The 20,665-nt window shown below is 43.3% G+C and overlaps 1 protein-coding gene across 2 annotated transcripts in view; it reads right to left on the bottom strand.

Annotated features, from left to right (window-relative positions):
* Nucleotides 1–453: 453 nt before the first annotated feature.
* M1AP (meiosis 1 associated protein) overlaps nt 454–20,665 on the bottom strand; it is a 73,754-nt gene continuing 53,542 nt past the window's right edge. The window contains exons 6-11 of one of the 2 annotated variants that reach the window (XM_040458417.1): nt 18,733–18,895; nt 17,610–17,751; nt 2,903–3,109; nt 1,639–1,779; nt 1,165–1,176; nt 454–658 (exon numbers count right to left, since the gene is read on the bottom strand). In XM_040458417.1, the coding sequence (XP_040314351.1) occupies nt 476–658; nt 1,165–1,176; nt 1,639–1,779; nt 2,903–3,109; nt 17,610–17,751; nt 18,733–18,895 (848 nt within the window). In that variant the 3' untranslated portion in view covers nt 454–475. The remainder of the gene's footprint in view (nt 659–1,164; nt 1,177–1,638; nt 1,780–2,902; nt 3,110–17,609; nt 17,752–18,732; nt 18,896–20,665) is intronic. The other variant, XM_040458418.1, reaches the window with a different exon arrangement.

The raw sequence follows: 20,665 nt of genomic DNA, 5'->3' as shown, positions 1-20,665 counted from the left end.
AAAAAAAAAAATTAAAAAAAAAAAAAAAGAATGCAGCCTTTGGAATGAGGCTTTGATTTCAATCCTACCTCTTTTCATGAGCTCTAAAAACCTTGTACTTGTCTCCTGATGTCCAGTTTCCCGAAGGTGACCTGACCTCGTCTACCTGTTTACCAGGAACTACAAGGAGAAATTTGGGCTGGGAATGCTCCTAACAATGGTAGAGACTTACTGGGTATTTAATCTGATACTGTGCTAACAGTATCAAATAATCCAAAAGAAAATGAGTTCCTGCTTGGAGAAGGAAAAAGTTCAGGTGTGTCTCTTCCAGGACTAAGCAGTGGGGCGGCAGCAGTTCTGAAGACTGAGGAGGGAAAGGCTCTGTTTCCCAGTCGCCTGGAGCTCACAGAGGCTCAGGTGGAGCAAAGGCCATTCACTGTATGAGCCTTAGTGTGGATGTGGTTGAACAGGGCCGCCAGGCTCTGGTGCTGGTGACTTAGGGCCCAGAGGGATACTCCTCCCCTTTCTGCTCCTCCACTTCTTCCTCCTTGGAAGGCCAGAAGAAAACTTCGGAGGAAGGCTTGCTGGCTGCTGGCATCTTGGGGGCTCTGCCAGGGGTTGGAATCATAGGCAGGGGGGCCACTGTGGCTCGAACTCGGTTTGTCTGCAACTGCCCAGCCTACAAAGAAAGCAGAGAGTTCTCTGAGGCCCAGACATGGCTCCCGATCTCCTGTCCTGTTCCTTGTTGGGCCTCCTGTCCTAACTCCTTCACGTGTCCCATCCCTTAAGTGACAGCCTCAAAGTCAAGGGCGGTGGAGTCCCCTGGGCTTGTCTCCACAGTGCCGGTCTCCTGGCTGAGTGTTCCTTCTCTGTTAGCTTGTCCATCAGCTAACTTGTGGTGGGCTCAGCTCCCATCTTTAGATTGACTGTAGTTTGGAAAGATCTTTCTTTTGTAACTTCAGCTAAGGCAAAGCAGGAGTTCCTAAAGGTTCTGTTACTAAGAAATTAGGAAAAGATTAAGAATTTATATTCTATACAAACACTGTAGAATATAAATTTCATAAAAAATAACTCCACCCTCAATTACTCTTCTCTCTGTAACCCTTGTTGAGAAAGCCTGGACTCCAATGTACTAAGCTTGGTCAGCCTCCTTTTCCTCATCTGTACAGTGAACATAACACTTACCTTGCAGGGATGCTGTAGGGATTAAACGAGAAAGATATTTGTGAGAGCACTGGTCACAAAACCTGGCAAATGACTGGTGTTCAGTACATGCTAATTTCCTTTCCTTTGGATATTTCTTTTTCCACCTTCCATTCAGCCTTTTCTTTAAACAGAACCTGTGCTCTCAGTACTGCCAATTTGCTTAGTGGGACAATGGTCTGCTACATGACTAATGGATTATCACCAGTGCACAGTGAAGATGCCTAAACATCACCATATGTAAGTGCCCAGGCAGAAAACCCTCCCTACCGGACAGGGGTTGTAATTTCCTTGGTCTAGGGCAAAGGGCTGTTCTTTTTCTCCTTCCCTGGTTGGCCTGGTTCTCCCCTCCACCAGGGGAGGGGGCTGCTCCCTGGGATGGGGGGAGCCAGGGACAGGGGAGGAGGTCTCTCTTGGATTCTGGGCATAAAGGAGGGAGTAGGGAGGGAGCTGTACCTTTCTCAGGGCCCGGCTTTCCAAGCTTGGCTGGATCCGGCCCTGAAGCTTGGTCAAGGTGTTGCTCAGGTGTGAGTACAGGTGGCTCCAAGCCTGCAAGGGGTTGTAGGTGGGCTCTAGCTCCAGGCTGTCCAGCACCCTCTGTGGAAGAGAGAAGAGAAGACTCACCCAGGGAGCTTGAGGTCACAGAACACAGTAAGAGACCTTGGACTGTGAGAGACTGGAGGATGTGTGAAGACCCGGGGCTTGGCTCAAGACTGAAGTAGATGAGGGTCTCCGCTGGGTGTTCCGGCCCCCAGGTCTGAGTGTCTGTGATGTAAGTGTCAGGTAAGAGTGCAACAAGTAGGTATAGCCGTGAGTGGCTAGGGACACCAAATACTCTGGCTCTGAGAAGCGTGTCATGGGATTCTGAGAGGGGCTGAAGTGCTGGAAGGGTCACAAGGGATCCAGTGTGCGGGCTGTGAGAGAGGGTGTGACCGAGGCCTGGGGCTGCTCACAGTCTGCAGGGGCAGTACATGGAGTTCTTCGCCTGCTAGATGAGCAGAGCCGGAGCCGGAGGGCACACAAGCACAGCATTCCTGAGCAGTCAGGTTTTCCGGCCACAACATCCTGTGCCAGGAACCACTGGCTCTGAAGTGAGACACTGAGCGAGCCACGGCCACTCGTGCCCACCTCTTTTTGCATCCCGGTGGCCGCCAAGGCAAGAACACAATCCCAAGCTCTGTCCTCTCTGCACGTAAGCCAGTGATCCAGCAGCGATGTGGCTCCAGTTCTCCCTGCCCAGAGCCTTTCCTCCTGCCCTCAGCCAGAGGAGGCTGGCAGAGGAAATCCAGAATCCAGATCCAAGGAAGACAGGAGAAGGGGGGAGAAGGGGGGGAAAGGGAAAGATGGGGGAGGGGAGGAGGGGGAAAATGGTGGCAGTGCAGTTCTCTCCATTGCATGGGAGTCTCATTTTGAAGCCCTTCCTATCCTGAATGCCTGCATTGACTGCCTTTTTCCCTTTTCCTCAACAAACAGATACACACGCACAAAGCAGAGAAAGACACCACCACACAGACACACATCACATTACTTCCTTCCACCTGGCCTCAGTTCCTACCTTCGCTTTCTTCTCTCACCCTCCACCACCTTCCTGGAACAACCACTCCTCCCTCTGCTCCCCAGTCCTTTCTCCCACAGGCTAATTCCTCTCCCGTATCCTTTTCTCCAGCTCCCAACTCTTCTCTCCCTTCTGTCTGCCCCATGAGATCTGAGCTTCACTTGCCTCCACAGTCTTAAGGCTGACGTCAGTTGGGTCCTCAGGCAGCGGGGGGAAGGGGCTGGGCAGCAACAGTTCCCTAGTGGCCACTGCCTTCACCAGCAGAGTGGGGGAGCGTGATGGCACAATCACATAGAAAGTGCTGGCAGGCGTCCTCAGGCTGTGTCCTCCACTCAGGGGCTCCCCTTTGGCCAACAGCAGCCATTCTCTTTTCTGAAACAAGAGCATATATAAATGCTGGTTCACCTTCAGTCTTTGGCATGTTTTGAAGATCTATCTCAATCAAGGCTTCCCCAAGTTTCTCTGGGGGTGTCAGGGAGGACTGAACCATTTTTCTTTGGTCCTGGGAGACAGGGACTTCCTAACTGAGTTGCCCCAAGGGAGTGCTCTTCCTCCCTGGTTGGAGTTGTACACAAAACGGTTCACAATGCAGAGACAAGACAGGCCCTTTCTTGTTATTTTTTAAATGTTTACTTATTTTGAGACAGACAGAGAGAGAGAGAGAGAGAGAGAGAGAGAGAGAGAGAGAGGAAGCAGGGGGAGGGGCAGAGCAAGAGGGAGAGAGAGTCCCAAGCAGGCTCTGTGCCGACACTGGGCTCAAACCCATAAACCCACAAACTGTGAGATCATGAACTGAAATCAAGAGTTAGGTGCTAAACCAACTGAGCCACCCAGGCGCCCCAAGAGATGCCCTTTAACCTGAAGTAGGTGTTCACCCTGGAGATGGCTAATGTATTACTCAATGGTAAATGTAGAATTTTAAGAATTACAATTCTTTTTTTAGGGGCGCCTGGGTGGCTTAGTTGGTTGAGTGTCCGACTTTGGGTCAGGTCATGATCTCGTTGTTCGTGAGTTCGAGCTCCGCATCAGGCTCTGTGTTGACAGCTTGGAGCCTGCTTCGGATTCTGTGTCTCCCTCTCTCTCTGCCCCTCCCCTGCTAGTGCTCTGTCTTCCTGACTCTCAAAAATAAAATAAACATTAAAAAAAACTTTTTAAAAAAATATTTCTGAGAGGGAGAGGGAGAAAGAGAGAGAGAAAGAGAGAGCGAGAGAGAGAGTGAGAGAGAGAATGACCAGTGGAGGGGCAGAGAGAGGGGGACAGAGGATCCAAAGCGGGACTCTGCACTGACAGCAGCCAGCCCAATGCAGGGCTCAAACCCATGAACCCACGAGAGCATAACCTGAGCTGAAGTTGGATACTCAACCAACGGAGCCACTTGGGCGTGCCAAGAATTACAATTCATAAAAACAGTCTTGAAATACAGACTTGTGTGGGCTGTTGTGAAAATTCAGGTCTTGTTTAGAGGGTGACAAAATGTGCTTGTGCTGCATGACTGAGATCAGAGTGGGCTGGTTAGGGAATATCTGTAGAATACCCAGAAAGGGTTTAAGAAGGTGATCAAAGTCACCTGCCAAAGCAAGAGGAGGAGGAGACAGCAGGGAGAGAAAAGCTTAGGTACAAAGAGGCCAGTGGGTGCAGGATCCTTGAGATCAACACAGCTAGTCACAGGACAAAAAGAAGGGTCAGAATTCCAGGGGCAGTGACTCTGAGTGAAAGGTTCTGCAGAACAGAGGGGGTGACACTTTGCTGTGTGCCATGGGTCAGGAGAAGAGACACACAGACCTATTAGCAGATTTTCTAGGTGTGCCCTTTTAAATCAGGCATGGGAATAAGGCAATTTTCTTTGGTAGTTTTTCAAGGAAAACCACAAAACTCTTAAGAAATGTGGAGTCAGACTGTTACGATCATCTGCAAATTGTGCCCTCTTGCTTGAGGTGATCAGCACTTCCACCTGGCACAAACATAACAGCCTCTCTGCTACAGAAGATGAAAGCAAGCACAATAGCTCCACCCACTCTAACTGATACAAAAAGTTGGAAGAATATGAGAGGAAAGGCAAACAGCGGGGAAAGATTTTAAGGGGATTGAGGAGTATCAGTGTCTTGTGGAAGACAAGTGGAAAGTGACACAGTGAAGCACAAAAAAACCCTGCTGTAGCATTAGAGTTACACCCTAGGGGCAATGTGCTGGGGTGGAGGTGGTGCACAAGTTTCCAGACACTTAAAAGCAGTGTCATCATTTTGTGCACCACAGAACTGTGAGGAGATCTGGTAGGCTGGGAAGGTGGTAGGTACCTTCAGAAGTTTATGCTTTCTTAACATTTTGCTCATATCTGGGGTGTCTGGGTGGCTCAGTCAGTTAAGCGTCCAACTTCAGCTCAGGTCATGATCTCAACGGTTTGTGAGTTTGAGCCTCAAGTTGGGCTCTGTGCTGACACTCAGAGCCTGGAATCCTCTTCAGATTCTGTGTCTCCCTCTCCCTCTGCCCCTATTATTTTAGTCTATTTTTTATGCTGGTTCATGCATTTGTGAACTAGTTTGTTTATTTATTAAGAATGCGTTGGGTGGCTGTTATGTCCGAAGCACTAGGCATGAATATGTAGAAATTCATTAGACATGTTTCTTGCTCTTTGAGAGTTTATATATAGTAAAGGGAAGGTTTGTAAATTAACGTTTGTCCAATACTTAGGATGACCACCTGTTCTGGTTTGCCCATTTAGCAATGAAAGCCCTACATCTCAGAAAACCCCCCAATGCTGGGCAAACTGGTGTGGTTGGTCACCCTTCCATGATTCCACAGACAATAGAGTATCTTTCCACTGTGGCAAGTCACTGGGGGCTAAAACTATGGCATTGTAACATTTCTTGAACTTTTTTTTTTTTTTTTTTTTTTTTTTTTTAGGCAATGTGACATTTCTCACACCTCAGTGTTATGGGACAAATTCATGACTGCTACACTGTGGGATTACTGGGAAACCCCGAGGGGCACCTGTGTGGCTCAGTTGGTTGAGCATCCAACTTTGGCTCAGGTCATGATCTCATGGCTCTTGAGTTCGAGTCCCACATCGGGCTCTGTGCTGACAGCTCAGAACCTGGAGCCTGCTTCGGATTCTGTGTCTCTCTCTTTCTCTGTCCCTCCCCTGCTCACACTTTGTCTTTCAAAAATAAATAAACATTAAGAAATTAAACAAAAAAGGAACTTAAAAATTTTTTAAAAATGTTTTTGTTTATTTTTCACAGAGAGAGAGACAAAGCATGAGTGGGGGAGGGACAGAGAGAGAGGGAGACACAGAATCCCAAGCAGGCTCCAGGCTCTGAGCTGTTAGCACAGAGCCCAACATGGGGCTCGAACTCACAGACCGCGAGATCATTACCTGAGCCAAAGTCAGACGCTCAGCCGACTGAGCCACCCAGGCACTCCCAAAAAAGGAACTTTGAATGCTGCACACAAAAAATTATGATCCTTAAAATTTGAGCCTATTGATTTTGAGACAACAGCTAAGATTCTATTATAGAACTGGTATACAGAATTGACTGAGGTCTCTCAAAAGTAACTCCTTTTTTAAAAAGTTATTTATTTTTGAGAGATAGAGCACAAGCATGAGAGTGTCAGAGAGAGAGGGAGACAGAGAATCCCAACCAGGCTCCACGCTGTCAATTCAGAGCCTCACATGGGGCTCAAACTCATGAACGATGAGATTATGATCTGAGCTGAAATCAAGAGTAGGACCCTTAACCAACTGAGCCGCCCAAGTACCCCTCAAAAGTAACTCCTGATGTGTGGGCTTTCAGAGGATTAGGAAGAGATTGAGTTGAAAGGATTTTGCAGACTGCTTTAAAACTTCTGGGCTGATTTAAAGAGAGGTTAGAGTAAGGCTCTGGAAGGAAGAGAAGCAAATGCACTTACTAGAGTTTGATAAAGATATTACTTCATCTGTAATTCTCAGGAGCATTTGGGGGTAAAGTGAGAGATAGGAAAGTTGAACTTTAAGATCCTTATTTTGGACTCTGAATTTCTAACCTCTTCCTGGACAGTAGTTAATGGCAGTAGAGATCTAAAGTCTAGGACCCAAGCTTGAACATGTTACCCAGGTAATGGGTTGACTTGTAGGTACAGGCAGTTGTACCTGTGATGGAAATGGTTAACTGCCATGGCAGGTAGGCAAAGTTGAGAAAAGACAAGAGCATGTCCCAGAAGAGTAGTTTTTGGGGTCCTCAAATTGAACAATGCTTAATGACTACAGATGACAATAGGCTTTTTCTAATTCTATTTTTTTAAGATTTTATTTTTAAGTAATCTCTATACCCAATATGGGGCTCAAATTTACAACCCCAAGATCAAGAATCTCATGCTCTACTGACTGAGCCAGCCCAGTGCCCCTTTGCAAATTTCCAAAGAAAGGAGAATGAGTTAGATGGTGAATTTATCAGAAGACAGGTAAAAATGTATCTGCATTTATGATACGTTTGCTACAGAAGGTGCTAGGGAGCTTAGATTTTAGGAGGTGGGGACTGATTCTGTTTAGAACAGGTATGGACGGGGCAGAGTGGAAGGGCATGCCATGCTCCAAGCTCATTCTTCCCCACCTCTGCCCTAACTTCTAATTTCTAAGGCTGTGAAGGAAGGCATAGCCACTGCTGGTTGACTGGCCACTACTCCCTCATCCCACTCCCTTCTCCCTACACATTTTTCAGTCTTTCAGTGATTGGTCTGGGGTGACATGTGACCTTGATTTAAATAATGAGACAAGCAGAAGTTGCTGTGTGGGCCTTCTGGGAAAGCTTCCTAATATGTTGGCAGGCTTTTGCCTCTTTACCCTATTCCTTCTTTCTCCCTGGAATAGGATTGGTCTTAAGGTGTAATAGCCACATGAGGAATAGGCATAAGGATGAAGTACATTTGCCATGGATGCTGCAGTGGAAAAATGCAAAGATCCTGGTCCATGATGGTATCATTGATTAACTGTATTGGTTTCAGAATTGTCTGTCTCCATTACTTCTTGTTATATTAGAAAAATAAACTCTTAATTACCCAAGGTAGAGTTGGATTTGATTTCTGTTACCTGCAGCCAAAGGGATCCTTTACAGATAGCAAAGGAAAGGAAGAGGATGTGGCTAACGAGGAGACAGAAGTAGAAGGGACAAGTTTAATGACACGGTTGTAGGCCTTGCCAGAAGGGCAGATGGGAATTTATTATAGCAGGTAAAAGCTTTAATTCTGCTAAACTAGCATTTCCTTGGTCTGCCATCAATATGATGTCCTGGGACCAAATTAAGCAATTAAAGTTTTTGGGAAGTCCAATGTTATACATGGATTTTTGACTGCAAGGGAACTGGGCACCCCTAACCTCCTGCATTGTTCAAGGATCAACTGTATATACCACATGGGGTTTATTCCAGGAATGCAAGGTTGGTTTAATACCTAAAAATCAAACAATGTAATACACCATGTTTCTAGAATAAAGGATAAAAACTACACAATCATCTCAAAAGATGCAGAAAAAGCATTTGATAAAATCCAAAACCCTTTCAGGAACAAATTAGAAACAGAGTAGAACTTAACCTGGCAAACGGCTCTACAAAAATCCCACAACTAGCATCATAAGTAGTGATGAAAGACTGGATGCTTTGTCCCTAAGGTCAGGAACAAGACAAAGGTATCTGCTCTTGCCACTTCTATTCAACATTGTATTGGAGATATATTGAAGACCAGAGGGCTATTTCCCACATTTTCCAGACTATTAGGGCTCTGGGATTCTGAGTATAAACCAGGGAGAGGCTCATAAAGACACTGGGTGTGTCAACATCCTAGTTCTTAGGGATTAGTATTTTCTAAATTTGGTTTAGAAAAATACAATAATACGACATTTCTCACATCAGAATGCTAAGGTACAACTTCATCCCCCTTATCACTGCTGTGAAGGTCAAGATAGATGTGACAACAGGTACATGGGTGGGTAGGGGACAAAAAAGATGAGTGAGGGCAGGCTGTGGTGGGGGGCAGGAATAGCTTCCTAGTGAAGGTATTTAAGCAGAATCTGGAAAAAATGGGTAGATATTTGTCAGGTGGATAGAGGCAAAAGGAGAGAGCAGCATGAAAAAGGGTATGGGAAGTGTGGAACAGTTTAGCATATTTGGGGGAACACTTAGTAATTTATTAGTGTGGCTGGAGTAAAGGATGGAAGGGGCATGGTGAAATATGAAGCAAAAAAAAAAATTAGACAAGGCTGGGTCATGAGAAGCCCACTGATCCCATGCTAGCCGCTGTCTGTTCTATCATCTGTTTCCCCTGTCTGTGTCCCCTCTCTAACTTCATTCTGATTTTTTTTTAAATGGTTGCTGACCTGCTATCACCCCACTCTCAGCTTGGATTCTTGTTCTTGACTCTCTGCCTAATGTAACCAAGGACTTTCCATATCCCCACCCACTTACAGCCCAACCAGGTCACTGCCTGTGTACTTAGACTCCTGCTAGACACATCCTGGCTTGAATTCTGTCACTTCTGTGGCCAATTAGGGCAGACAGGGCCTATAAAGCTCTGGAATGTGTCTCCAGAGACTCTGACATTTTAAGTAGGAAACTGAAAGACCTAGGTGGTATTTTCATTTCTTTTTCTAGTTCATACAGACATGACTTTGTAAGAGAAATGAGGATGTGGAAAGTGAGTCATTAGCTACATAACTGGGACTACATAGTAGGATTTGGTAACTGAAATTATGTTTTCCTGGGGATGGATAGATTCATCTCATAAATATTTGGAAAAAATGTATTATATATATATATATATATATATATATATATATATATATATATATATTCCCTACCATATTCCACAAAGCAGTTATGCCAGTTTAGAAACATGCAACAGTACAAAAAGATAAATAAGGGATTGGGCAAAGGAAAAATAAGGGTAGGGCAATTACAGAGCCAAGATTAGGTAAGCTCAGAGAAATGCAAACCACCCACTTTTGCTAGAAGGGAGGCCCACAGCTTTTCCTGATAAAAGTGTTCGAGAAGCTATCTTAAGGATCCTTATTGAATGAGTGTATTTGACAGAACTCCTGCAGTTAATATGATAATGAATTTCATATGGCTATAGAGTGGTTAAGAGTTTGGGTCCTGGAGTCAACCTTTCTGGATTTCATCCTGGCTCTACCATTTACTAGTTGTGTAATCTTGGAAAACTACTTTAACCTCTGTGGGCCTCAATTTCTTCATTTGTAAAATACAGATTATAATTCCTCAAAGGATGATTATGGAGATTATATAAATTAGTATTTGTGAAGTGTTTAGAACGGTTTCAGGCACACAGTAAGTACCAAGAAGTGTTAAATTTTTTAAGTTAAACATCTACTGAGTAAGTATTAGATCATGTTTATTACATTTTGCTAAATTAAAAATAATTTAATAATTCTTAGATATAGATCTATAAAAGTTACCAAGAATGAAGTACAAACACATTGCTCTCTTGTGGTCTGGACTGATCTAAGAGTGAAATTTATGGGAATTGATGCATGGCACATATCTTTCAGGAAGGGCTGGGGAATGGGTTTATCAAGAGCCTTGCTTATCTGATGCAGTGCCATTTTTTTGAGGAAAAGGAAGTAAAATACTCAAATAAAATAACCTATGATGAGGACAGAAGGACAGAACAGTCAATTCTCCAGTAAGAAAATCAGGGGATGGAATAACACTTAAGGCTGCAGTTGACTAAGGTTTAGAGTGTGTGTAAAGTGTAATTAGAAAAGTTATACAACATTTATGATGCTGATAAGGACTGGTGGGCTGGTATTAATGACTAGAATTTAATTATGGCAGTGTGGACCTGGTTCAGAAGAACCATTCTAAAAGAAGGGGCAGTGGAAGAGACAGTATTGAATGAATTGAGCTATGCTCATGCTTGTAAGGAAACCCAGGAACCTGAAAATGAGAACTTGGTGGAGCCAGCCAACTGGCTGAGAGTAAACCAGAAAATGTATTATAGGCTGTCTAGCCAAATAAGGGATGCAAAGTGGGGGAATGAATGAACATTTAACAAACATTTCCTTCTGCATCTGAGTGGAATGGAATGGCCAGAGGCAGACTGGCTCTCCTGCCTAAAACAACTAGCAAAGCTGGAATATACAGAAGCCATTTGTATGAAGGCAGCCAGGAGGTGCTGAGACAGTGAAAATGAGTGATAGCTAAGTCTCTGGAGAGGGAAGAATCCAGAGAGAGGAGGAAATCAAAACTGCTTTTACCCCGAGGGCATAAGTTGATTCTGAGTTGGAGGGACAGCTGGTGGGAGCTGAGAATCTAGGATTTGTACTTGCTGAGGCACTTTCAAGGGAACAGAGAAACCAGCAGATCTTTAGGTGGAGACCAGGCAGGTGTGGGGTGGGTGCTCAAACCAATTTTTCACTCATTTTTTTCACATTTACCAAATACTGGGGCTTCATGGAGCAGGAGGCAAAAATATCCAAGGAGAAAGCCTTTAGAAGCAGAGCATTTTAACATACTCAGGATACAGTGATTAGAGTTGGGATTTTCCAAGGGAGGGGGATGCATATAATATACCAGGTTTCAGTGGAAAATCCTGGAAGGCCAGGAGCAAGCCAGGGTAGACTGAGCCTTAGCAGGACAGCAGTCAAGCCTGGACTCAGTACAGCTCCTGAGTAGAATAGGATGTTCTGTCACCACCCTATCTGCCTAGTGCAGGTCAGGATGGACCCTCTCTATAGGAATGCCAACTGGAGCCTCTGCAACTTATTTAGACACATTGAGCATCTTTCATTAAAATATTACTGGCTGTACCAAAAGACAGAACCACATGTCCAAAAACCAAAAGAAAATAAAGAGTTGAAACAAATGGATGATCCAGGCATTGGGGTCAGCATACAAGAACTCTAAAATAACTATGATTAGTATATTCAAGAAAATAGGTGAAAAAATGGAGACTATCTGCAGAGAATTAGACACTATTAAAAAAAGAGACACAAATGTAAATCATAGAACTACTAAGCAACCACCATGTGCAAATCATTTGCCAGACATATTTAAACATGCAATATTATTCAATCACCTTAAAAACTACATGAGATATGTTTTGTTGTTTCTATTTAACATGTGACAGGGACAAGATTTACTAATGTGTGTCTGTCATGCACCTTCTCCCTTTTTTCATCCTCCCCCACTCTACTTCTACTCATGAAAAGAGAAGCCTTGTGAATTCTATCCCTGGATATTTTCAATAGGAAGAAAGAGGGGTGCTTGGCTGGCTCAGTCAGTGAAGCATATGACTCTTGATCTCGGGGTTGTGAGTTCAAGCCTCACACTGGATGTGTAGAGATTACTTAAAAATAAAATCTTTTTAAAAAATAAGAAGACAGAGACAGGACCTGAGGAGGAGGCGGAGTATGCCAGAGGGGTAAGCCAATCTACAGAATACGTATATAGCTGAGAGAGAGAGGAAGAAGGTAGAGGAACAGGGACTGGTGATGTAGACAGAGTTTTAGTTTTTTGTAAAGTGTGTGTGTGTGTGTGTGTGTGTGTGTGTGTGTGTGTGTGTGTGAAAGGCTTTTGGAATAACTCCTGGTTAGATATAATTGAGGAGTGGAGGATGAAGATTTGAGAAATGTCATTGTGGGTTATGAACTATTTCCTCTTTGGTGTTCTTTGAAAGCACAAATGAATTCTAAAATTACTTTTTGGCCTCTGGATAGTGCTTCTTTGTATACTGTTTATACAGAGGCTAAACCAAATGGGGCCACTAGATTTGTTAGGGTTTCAAATAAATGAATGTACTGATACTTAGAGAGGTTAAGTATATCACCTGAATTCACTCAGTTGGGAAATAATGAAGCTGTTAGGAACCTAGGGCCATCTGATTCCAAAGTCCATGCTTTTCATGGGACAATACAAACTAAATTTTACTACAATAGATTAGAAAACTGCCTTGCCTCAACTCACCAGAAAGAGACGTAACAAAGGGAGAATTTCCACTCTGAACCTAAAATTTGACTAAGGCTGAGAAATTAGTTCATAAAATGGGAAAGTGGTAGGAATGACAGGAAAAGGCAACCATGTTATCCTGGAGTTTGGGTAGTCAGACTTATATCACAAACTTTAATCCAAATCATTAGATCATGTATTTGGAAAGCTAACAGAAACATGCTTTCCCTAAAAAAAGGAAATACAGCACACAAAGGTCTTTTGAAAAATAGACAGATCCAGAAAGGCCTCATTGCAGAAACACCATTTGAGCTGAGTCTTTCAGGATGGGGTAGGGTTTGAGCATATGGCAAGAGGAGAAGGGACAATATGAATAAAGGTTCAAAGGTGGGGCAATTTAAAGTTTGTATAGTAATTTGGTTGGACTCTCTGGTGCACAATAGGGAATGCTCAGAGATGGACTGGAGTCTGAATACTTGGCTAAGGAATATGGACTTTAAAGTATAATCAATAGTAAGCCACAAACTATCTTTAAGCTGAAGAGTGGCAGGGTCAGTGCTATGTTGCAAGAAGATTAGGGGCGCCTGGGTGGCGCAGTCGGTTGAGCGTCCGACTTCAGCCAGGTCACGATCTCGCGGTCCGTGGGTTCGAGCCCCGCGTCGGGCTCTGGGCTGATGGCTCAGAGCCTGGAGCCTGTTTCCGATTCTGTGTCTCCCTCTCTCTCTGCCCCTCCCCCGTTCATGCTCTGTCTCTCTCTCTGTCCCAAAAATAAATAAACGTTGAAAAAAAAATTAAAAAAAAAAAAAGAAGATTAATTTGGTGGCAGTGTATAAAATGAACTGGCAAGGGGAACACTAAATGGATTGAGACAAGAGATTATTGCAATATTAAAGGAAAGAGGTAAACAGCCTTCAAACTAGGATAGTGATGATAAAAATGAGAGACAAAATACATGCAGAGATGCTATCAGGATAGAATAGACAAGTTGCTGGGTATTGGCACCACTGAAAAACATGTTATAGTCAGGAGAGTGCTTCAAGAAGATTAATCTGGTCTAACATACAGAGAAAATTACAAGAGGGAGAGACTGGATGTAGGGAAGCTAGTTAGGAGTTTATTGAAGAAGTCCTGGTGAGAACAAGCAGTGGGAACACCAAGGCAAGGACAGTTGCAACTCACCTGATGAGAAGAACATTGATTCGACTTAGTGATGAAGTGGGTGTAAAGGGTGAGAAGGCTGGAGGGGACTGAGGTTTCAAGCCTGGGTGAGCAGACAGCGGTGGCACTGCTATTAACAGAAAGACAAAAGTCAGAATGAGAAGCTAGCTGGAGGGGAAATGTTGCAGTGAGAAACAGAAGGCAAGACTTACATGGGGAGCTGAGGACATCAGATTTTAAAAGAACCTATGAAAAAGGTCTAAGAAACACCAGAAAACCAACGAGTTAGAGAAGTGCTGAGAGCTCGTAAATACAGGGTCAGAGAGGTTCAAGCTCTAAGTAAGGTCTTGTCACATAGTAGGTCCTGGGAAAAGATTTGTTGTTGAATGAATCAGAAGAGGCGTGTGGAGAATTCTCCCCTCTATAACACACTGCCTTTCAGGATTTTTGCTGCTTGGAGATGCCATGTGAAAAGCAAGAAGGAAGAGTCAACCAAACACTGTTTTGCTTCTGTCTTTTCCAGAAAAGGAGAGTGTTCTTTAATCTGGTGGGGTGGAACAAACAGATGGTAGAGAGAACAGTAACACAAGATGGCTGAGGAGCTAGTACAAGTAACTGGTCACTTTAAGTGAATTTAAGTTGAGAAGCATGGGGTGTTAGCTGAGGGTAGAGTCAGCCTCACTGTTGCATGCTGTGTTTATCTGGCTACATCCAGAGTAGGGAATTTAGCAAGGAAGTTAAAAGCATGGCTTTGTAGTCAAGAACTAGTTTCAAATTCTGACTTGGCCACTTTGGTAGCTATGTGATCACGTTTTGGTAAGTAACTTCATCTCTTTAGACTTCAGTCTTTTACATGGGTAAAAACAGGGAAAACAATCCTTATCTCAGAGAATTATTGTGAGGATTAAATGAAGTAAAGTATGCAAAGCACTTGGTTAAGTGACTAGCACTTAGTAGGTGCCCTAAAATATGGGTATCTGTTAGTGATGGGTCAACACATACTTGTGCATTTCCATGATAGACGAGTGATAAAGAGGTCTCTTTGGCCCCTAGAATGGTACTTGGTATATAGTGCTCAAGAAATATTTGTTGAATAAATAAATAAATATTAGATGCCCAAACACCGAATTCAGAGGCAGGAAGAGTCTGATTTATATAGGTAAGCCAGGATGGGATAAAATACTCTTCCCCATTCTCATTTTTAATGGCTACATAATATTTCATTGTTTGGTTGAATTATTGTTCCCATAACCTTTCCCTTGTTTCGATTTAACCTTTCTTCTTTTTAGGACATCTAGGTTGTTTCCAATTCTTTACCATTGTAAATAACACTGAGATAAGCATGCTGGTATATATATCTTTGTTCCCTTTTCTGATTGTTTTCCTGTGCTACATACACTCTCAGCAATAGAATTAAAGTTTTGAAGTAGCTATCACTTTCCAGAAAATTTACACTCCTTCTAGCAGTAAATTAAACTGCAAATGTCTGTTTGAAAGATCACACACTGTAAGAATGTAGGGAAGCCACTTGAGAGAAATTCCTCCCCAGTGATGTAGCATCATTGAGATCCTGAGGAATGGGGTGGAGTAAAATGGTCAAACGAGCTGTTGGGCTCTGATAGTCAGGACATATCTGTTGTTTCTGCTCTGCAAAGACAGGGGATGGGTGTTCTTCAGATAGGAAACAGGAACTCTGTGGGCGGATCTAAAAGGGAGTGTGGGCTTTGAAACAGGAAAAAAGAAACCTGCTTCTGATAGTGAAAGAGACACATTGCTGTGCTGGCCTGATCACCCATACGCTACTAGGTCAAACCATTGCTCTATTTCCACTCATAGTTAGGCTTGTCCTCGATTATATTTGCAGTTGTTTTATTTTGCTTTCTAAGTGTTTCATGTGTGTGCTCTTTTATTTTATTTTTTTCCATTTCAGGGATCGGGCATCCACTTAGTTATTCAAGTCAGAAACCAAGCAGTTATGTGATACCTTCCTCTTCCTCACTCCCTACATCCAATCCTTCCCTAAGTTCTGACTCTGTCCCTAAAATATTTCTTTAATTGGTTTACTTTTCCCATCTTGCTTCCAACATTCTAGTCTAAGCCTAGACTACAGCAGTGCCCTCCCACCTCATTTTCTTGTTCCCATTCTCGCTTCTGCCAGTTCATTGCCAATGTTTGGCAAGTAATCTTTTTCAAAACTCAAATAATTTCTTATGATTTCTTTCTGTACTTAAAGTCCAAGGTCCTTATAATTTGGCCTACAAAACTTTGCATGATTTGACCGCTGCTCACTTCTCCAGCCCCGCCTTTTGGCTCTCTCTCCCTTGCTTTCTTTGTTTCAGTCACAGTGGTCTTTCCATTCTTGATTCTTCTCTCAGCTCTCTTCAGCCTTTGGGTCTTTGCACATGCCTTTCCCAAGCATGTTCTTCTTGCTGCCCTTCACCTGTCTAATTCCCACCCCATAAACTGCCAGGTCTCGGTTTAAATGTCACTTTCACAGAGAGGCTTTCTTGCAGCAGCCTCTTCTTTTCCTTCACAAACTTCTCACAATTAAGTATTTATACATATATACACAGTAAAAACTTGTTTTGCAAGCATAATTCATTCTGGAAACATGCTTCTAATCCAAAGCACTTGTATATCAAAGTGAACTTCAAGAACCATTGTCTTAGTTGCGATCATATGACATTCGGCATCACATACTACTCATACTGCAAAACATCACTTGTTTATCAAGTTAAAATTTACTAGAAATGTTTGCTCATCTTGCGGAATACCTGCAGAACAAGTTACTCACAATCCAAGGTTTTACTGTAATTACACTTTTATATTTATGTAACTTATATAAAGCTCTTCTAAATTATTTTTTAAATGTTTATTTATTTTGAGAGAGAAAGAGAGAGAGCACGAACAGGGAAGGGGCAGGGGGAAAGTGAGAGAGTCCCAAGCAGGCTCTGTGTGTCAGCGCGTATCCCCATGCAGGCCTTGATCTCATGAAGTATGAGATCATGACCTGAGCAGAAATCAATAATTGGATGCTTATTTGACTGAGCCACCTAGGTGCCCCTAACTTCTAAATTATAATTATATATATAATTCTATCTCTTTTATTATAGAGTAAGTTTCTTGAGGCCATAGATAATGCCTATCATGTTACGATTGAGTATCTAGAGTTTAGCAAAATGTCTGGCACAGGCTAGGGGTTATTCATTTAAATAAACCATAATTTCCCGACTGGTGTTGGAAAGAGAATAGTGTTAAAACATAGTTAATTAGGGGCGCCTGGGTGGCTCATTTGGTTAAGCAGCCGACTTCGGCTCAGGTCATGATTTCGTGGTCCGCTGAGTTTGAGCCCCACGTCGGGCTCTGTGCTGACAGCTCAGAGCCTGGAGCCTGTTTCAGATTCTGTGTCTCCCTCTCTCTGACCCTCCCCCGTTCATGCTCTGTCTCTCTCTGTCTCAAAGATAAATAAACGTTAAAAAAAATTAAAAAAAACAAACAAAAAAACCATAGTTAATTATATGGAAAATGCCCTGTTTCCATTTAAATGTACAAAATTAGGGATTTTTGAGTTTAGTGTCATGTAACTGAGTTCAGGAAGTATTCTCTATATCATGAAACAAAAAAGGCAAGTCCTATTTAATCCACATTTCAGAGTATTTCTAGTTTTTTCCTGTCCTCTTGAGAACTGGGACAGGTTTGGGATCAGGTCAGGATTAAGTTAGCTACTTTTCTATGGCTGGTGCTTTAACTCTTTTTCTTCCTCACCTGGGGACATGGATACTCACCAGCAGGCTGTGACACAAAGCATGGAAATGCTGCTGATTTGTCTCTAGCTCATCCCAGTCCAGCTGCCAACAGCTTGTGGGTCTGAGGATGAAGGGCAGTCCATATGTCAATGACTCGCAGATCCCACTGGAATTTAGAGCCCTGGCAAGAGACAATGGCAGTGAAAGTCTCCTCAGCAATATCTAGAACCTTGACCCCAGATCAGCTTAAACTCAGCTTATGTCTAAGACTCTGTTGTGAAATCCTTTGGGTTAGGGCCTGTGAATTATTCACCTTAGCATGGCCAGCACCTAGCAAGGTATCTGGCACATAGTAGAATCTCAAAGCCTGTTAATCAATGAGTGAAGCAAACATCATGAGGGCTGTAGACTGACGGATATTACTTCTCCTGAGCTCATTCCATTCCAAGTGACTTCTCTGGGATCACTCCCAGAACACCCCTGCTACAATAACCCTGTAACTCAACAGTATGCTAACCATCTGCATCCCAGTTCTGGCTTTCTTGTAGCAAGGTACTGACAGAGGATGCATTTAAGAAGAGAATAAATTTAAGAAAGTTCCCCAGCAGCATCTATGGTCACAAACCCATGGATAAGCTTACTCAGATACTTGTGCACAGGCATTGTGATAGGAACCAGGAAGCAGAAAAAGTGGTCTTTGCCATCATTGTTAATTCTCCCTGAGAACTGGCTCCCCTGGGAGGAATTCTAGTACTTGGAGAAGTGGCAAGGCAGGGGTTGATCCTATCTACCCTTTGTTCCTTGGAGGTCAGATCTCTGTCCTGATGCCTAAACACAGTAAGGTATTCAACAAACAGTTGCTAAATGGGTAAACACTGCTGATTTTGTTTTTCTCCACGTTCAGAGACTTTCTGGATTTCCAATCCTCATCCAGCCTTTGGAATGTCCTACTGAGGCACATCTTCCACCATCTGTCCATTTGTCTCCACATACTGAGAAACCTGACCTTGCTCTTTCACTCTCATACCTGTACTTGCTGCTTTGGAACTGACTCCCACCTGTGGGACACTTGGAGATGCCCTCTATCTCTGGACTTCCTAGTTGGAACCAGTGAGAATAAATAAGCATTTGCATGGATTGGGGAAGTTCCCTTGTCCCATACTTGATCACCCGGAGCTTGTAACAAGAGGCCGATGACTGGGAGGCCATCTGGTAAAGTGTGCTGAAGTCTCCTTTGGGGTCATCCATTCTCAAGGAGCCATCAGCTGTGCCAGGGAGCAGGGACGGGCTGAGAAGTCGCTCTTGGAGATCACATTTCAGGCACACTACAATAAAAATGGCATTGGGGGAGGGATTGTTTGTCACAAGCTACCTCAGGGTATGTGATTAAGAGACAACATCTGCTACCCATTCCACATCCACCAGGCAAGCAAAGCTTGGGAGGAGGCAGGGGAGTGGAAAGGGGAAAGTATGACTGGTTTGGAAAGGCAGAGCAGGTTTGGACCTACAGTGTTGCTCAATACAATAGTTAACTTATTTTCTGGGTCTGATATGATTTTTGCTTATTTTACTTCTGGGTTGGCTGAGCAGTTGCCTCATAGTGAGAGACCTGGCTTGTGATCCAGTCTGAGAGGAACATGTGCCCTCTGTGGAGGAGGCAGCTAATACTACGATATGCAGACACCCTCTGCAATCACAGATGGAAATCTTGCCTCTGCTGCTTCCCTGTGGCTAAGCTTTGGCAAGACCATAGGTCAGATGAAGGAAGAGCAGGAAAGCAGAAGTCAGAGAGTCAGCTGACAGCTGCTATTTCTCTGTGGGCCTTTCTAGGGACATTCAGGGAAGGGGGAGGAATAAGTCCCTGAAATAGTTTATTTTTTAATTCCCCAAAGAAACCCAAGCATAGAACCTTTTAGAGCATCACTGTGGCAACAGACAACAGTTCTGAGGGGGCTTCATCTAGGTATAAATTATTCATCAAGGTATTACGCTCTTCTGTAGTAAGGTTCTGCTCTGGCAGGTACATTCACATGCCACAGTGTACATGTTCTGTTGCACTAGGCTCGAATCCTTGATATTACAGTTTTTCAATGAAATGTATACCAGGTTTGAATACTGTTAACAAACATGAGGTAAAAATGAAAGTATAAATAATGCAGAAAAAGAAATAGGATGGCAGAATAGATGTCAGATTCAGCTGGCCCTCCTGGGCCCAGCAGTCAGATGTAGACATTAATTCTGGGTAAGACGGTCTTGGCCTGGTATGTCTCAGAGCCCAGGAAGTCAGCAGGAGGGACTTGGCCTACGACTCCCCTCATTTCCTCTGTGCCTGACTTCTCCATTGTTAGGTCTTTGGGCTTTAGGACTGGAGAGCTGTGTTCATCTGGCTAAGATTCTCAACTCCGGTTGTGATAAGAATCACCTTTTTATTAAGGAACTTTTAAAAGATACTGATGTCTGGGCCCTACCTCACACTAGTGAAATTGAGATGTTTGGAGATGGAACCCAGATGCCCGTATTTTTAAAAAGTCCCTCATGTGATTCTTACTGAGAATTATTGGAACTGTAGTCTCAACAGTGTTCCAAAGCTGGGAAAGCTGTCTTAGCAGGACTAGAGTCTAGAATTAGGTGTGCTTCTCATCACCCAGAACCCAGATGCAGAGGTGGCAGACTCTGAAACCCATGAAAGGAGAAAAGACACTCATGTGAAGCTGACTGTACACTCTGTCAGAAGGCCTCTGAGAGAAGCACCTGGAGAGCGGGTGTGAGAGGCCCTGGCCAGCTACAGAAGCAGGTAGAGTGGGCGAAAAACCTGGTAAGGAGTCCAAGTGAACATCTAAGGAACAGTCCTCAGAAGATTCTAGAGGAGAAGAGCTCAGGGTATGTATTGTTTTGTTTCATTTTTATGGTGTGCCACATTTCCAAAAATCCAGTGTGGTAATGCATCAGTTTTTTATTTTATTTTATTTTATTTTATTTTATTTTATTTTATTTTATTTTATTTTATTTTATTTTATTTTATTTTATTTTATTTTATTTTTTGGCATTTTCTTTTTTTTAATTTTATTTTTTTTATTTATATATGAAATTTATTG

The sequence above is a fragment of the Herpailurus yagouaroundi genome, unplaced genomic scaffold (genome assembly GCF_014898765.1).
Source record: "Herpailurus yagouaroundi ecotype Mexico unplaced genomic scaffold, PumYag 221, whole genome shotgun sequence".
Taxonomy (NCBI): Eukaryota; Metazoa; Chordata; class Mammalia; order Carnivora; family Felidae; genus Herpailurus; species Herpailurus yagouaroundi.
This window is presented reverse-complemented; position numbering and strand designations above follow the sequence as displayed.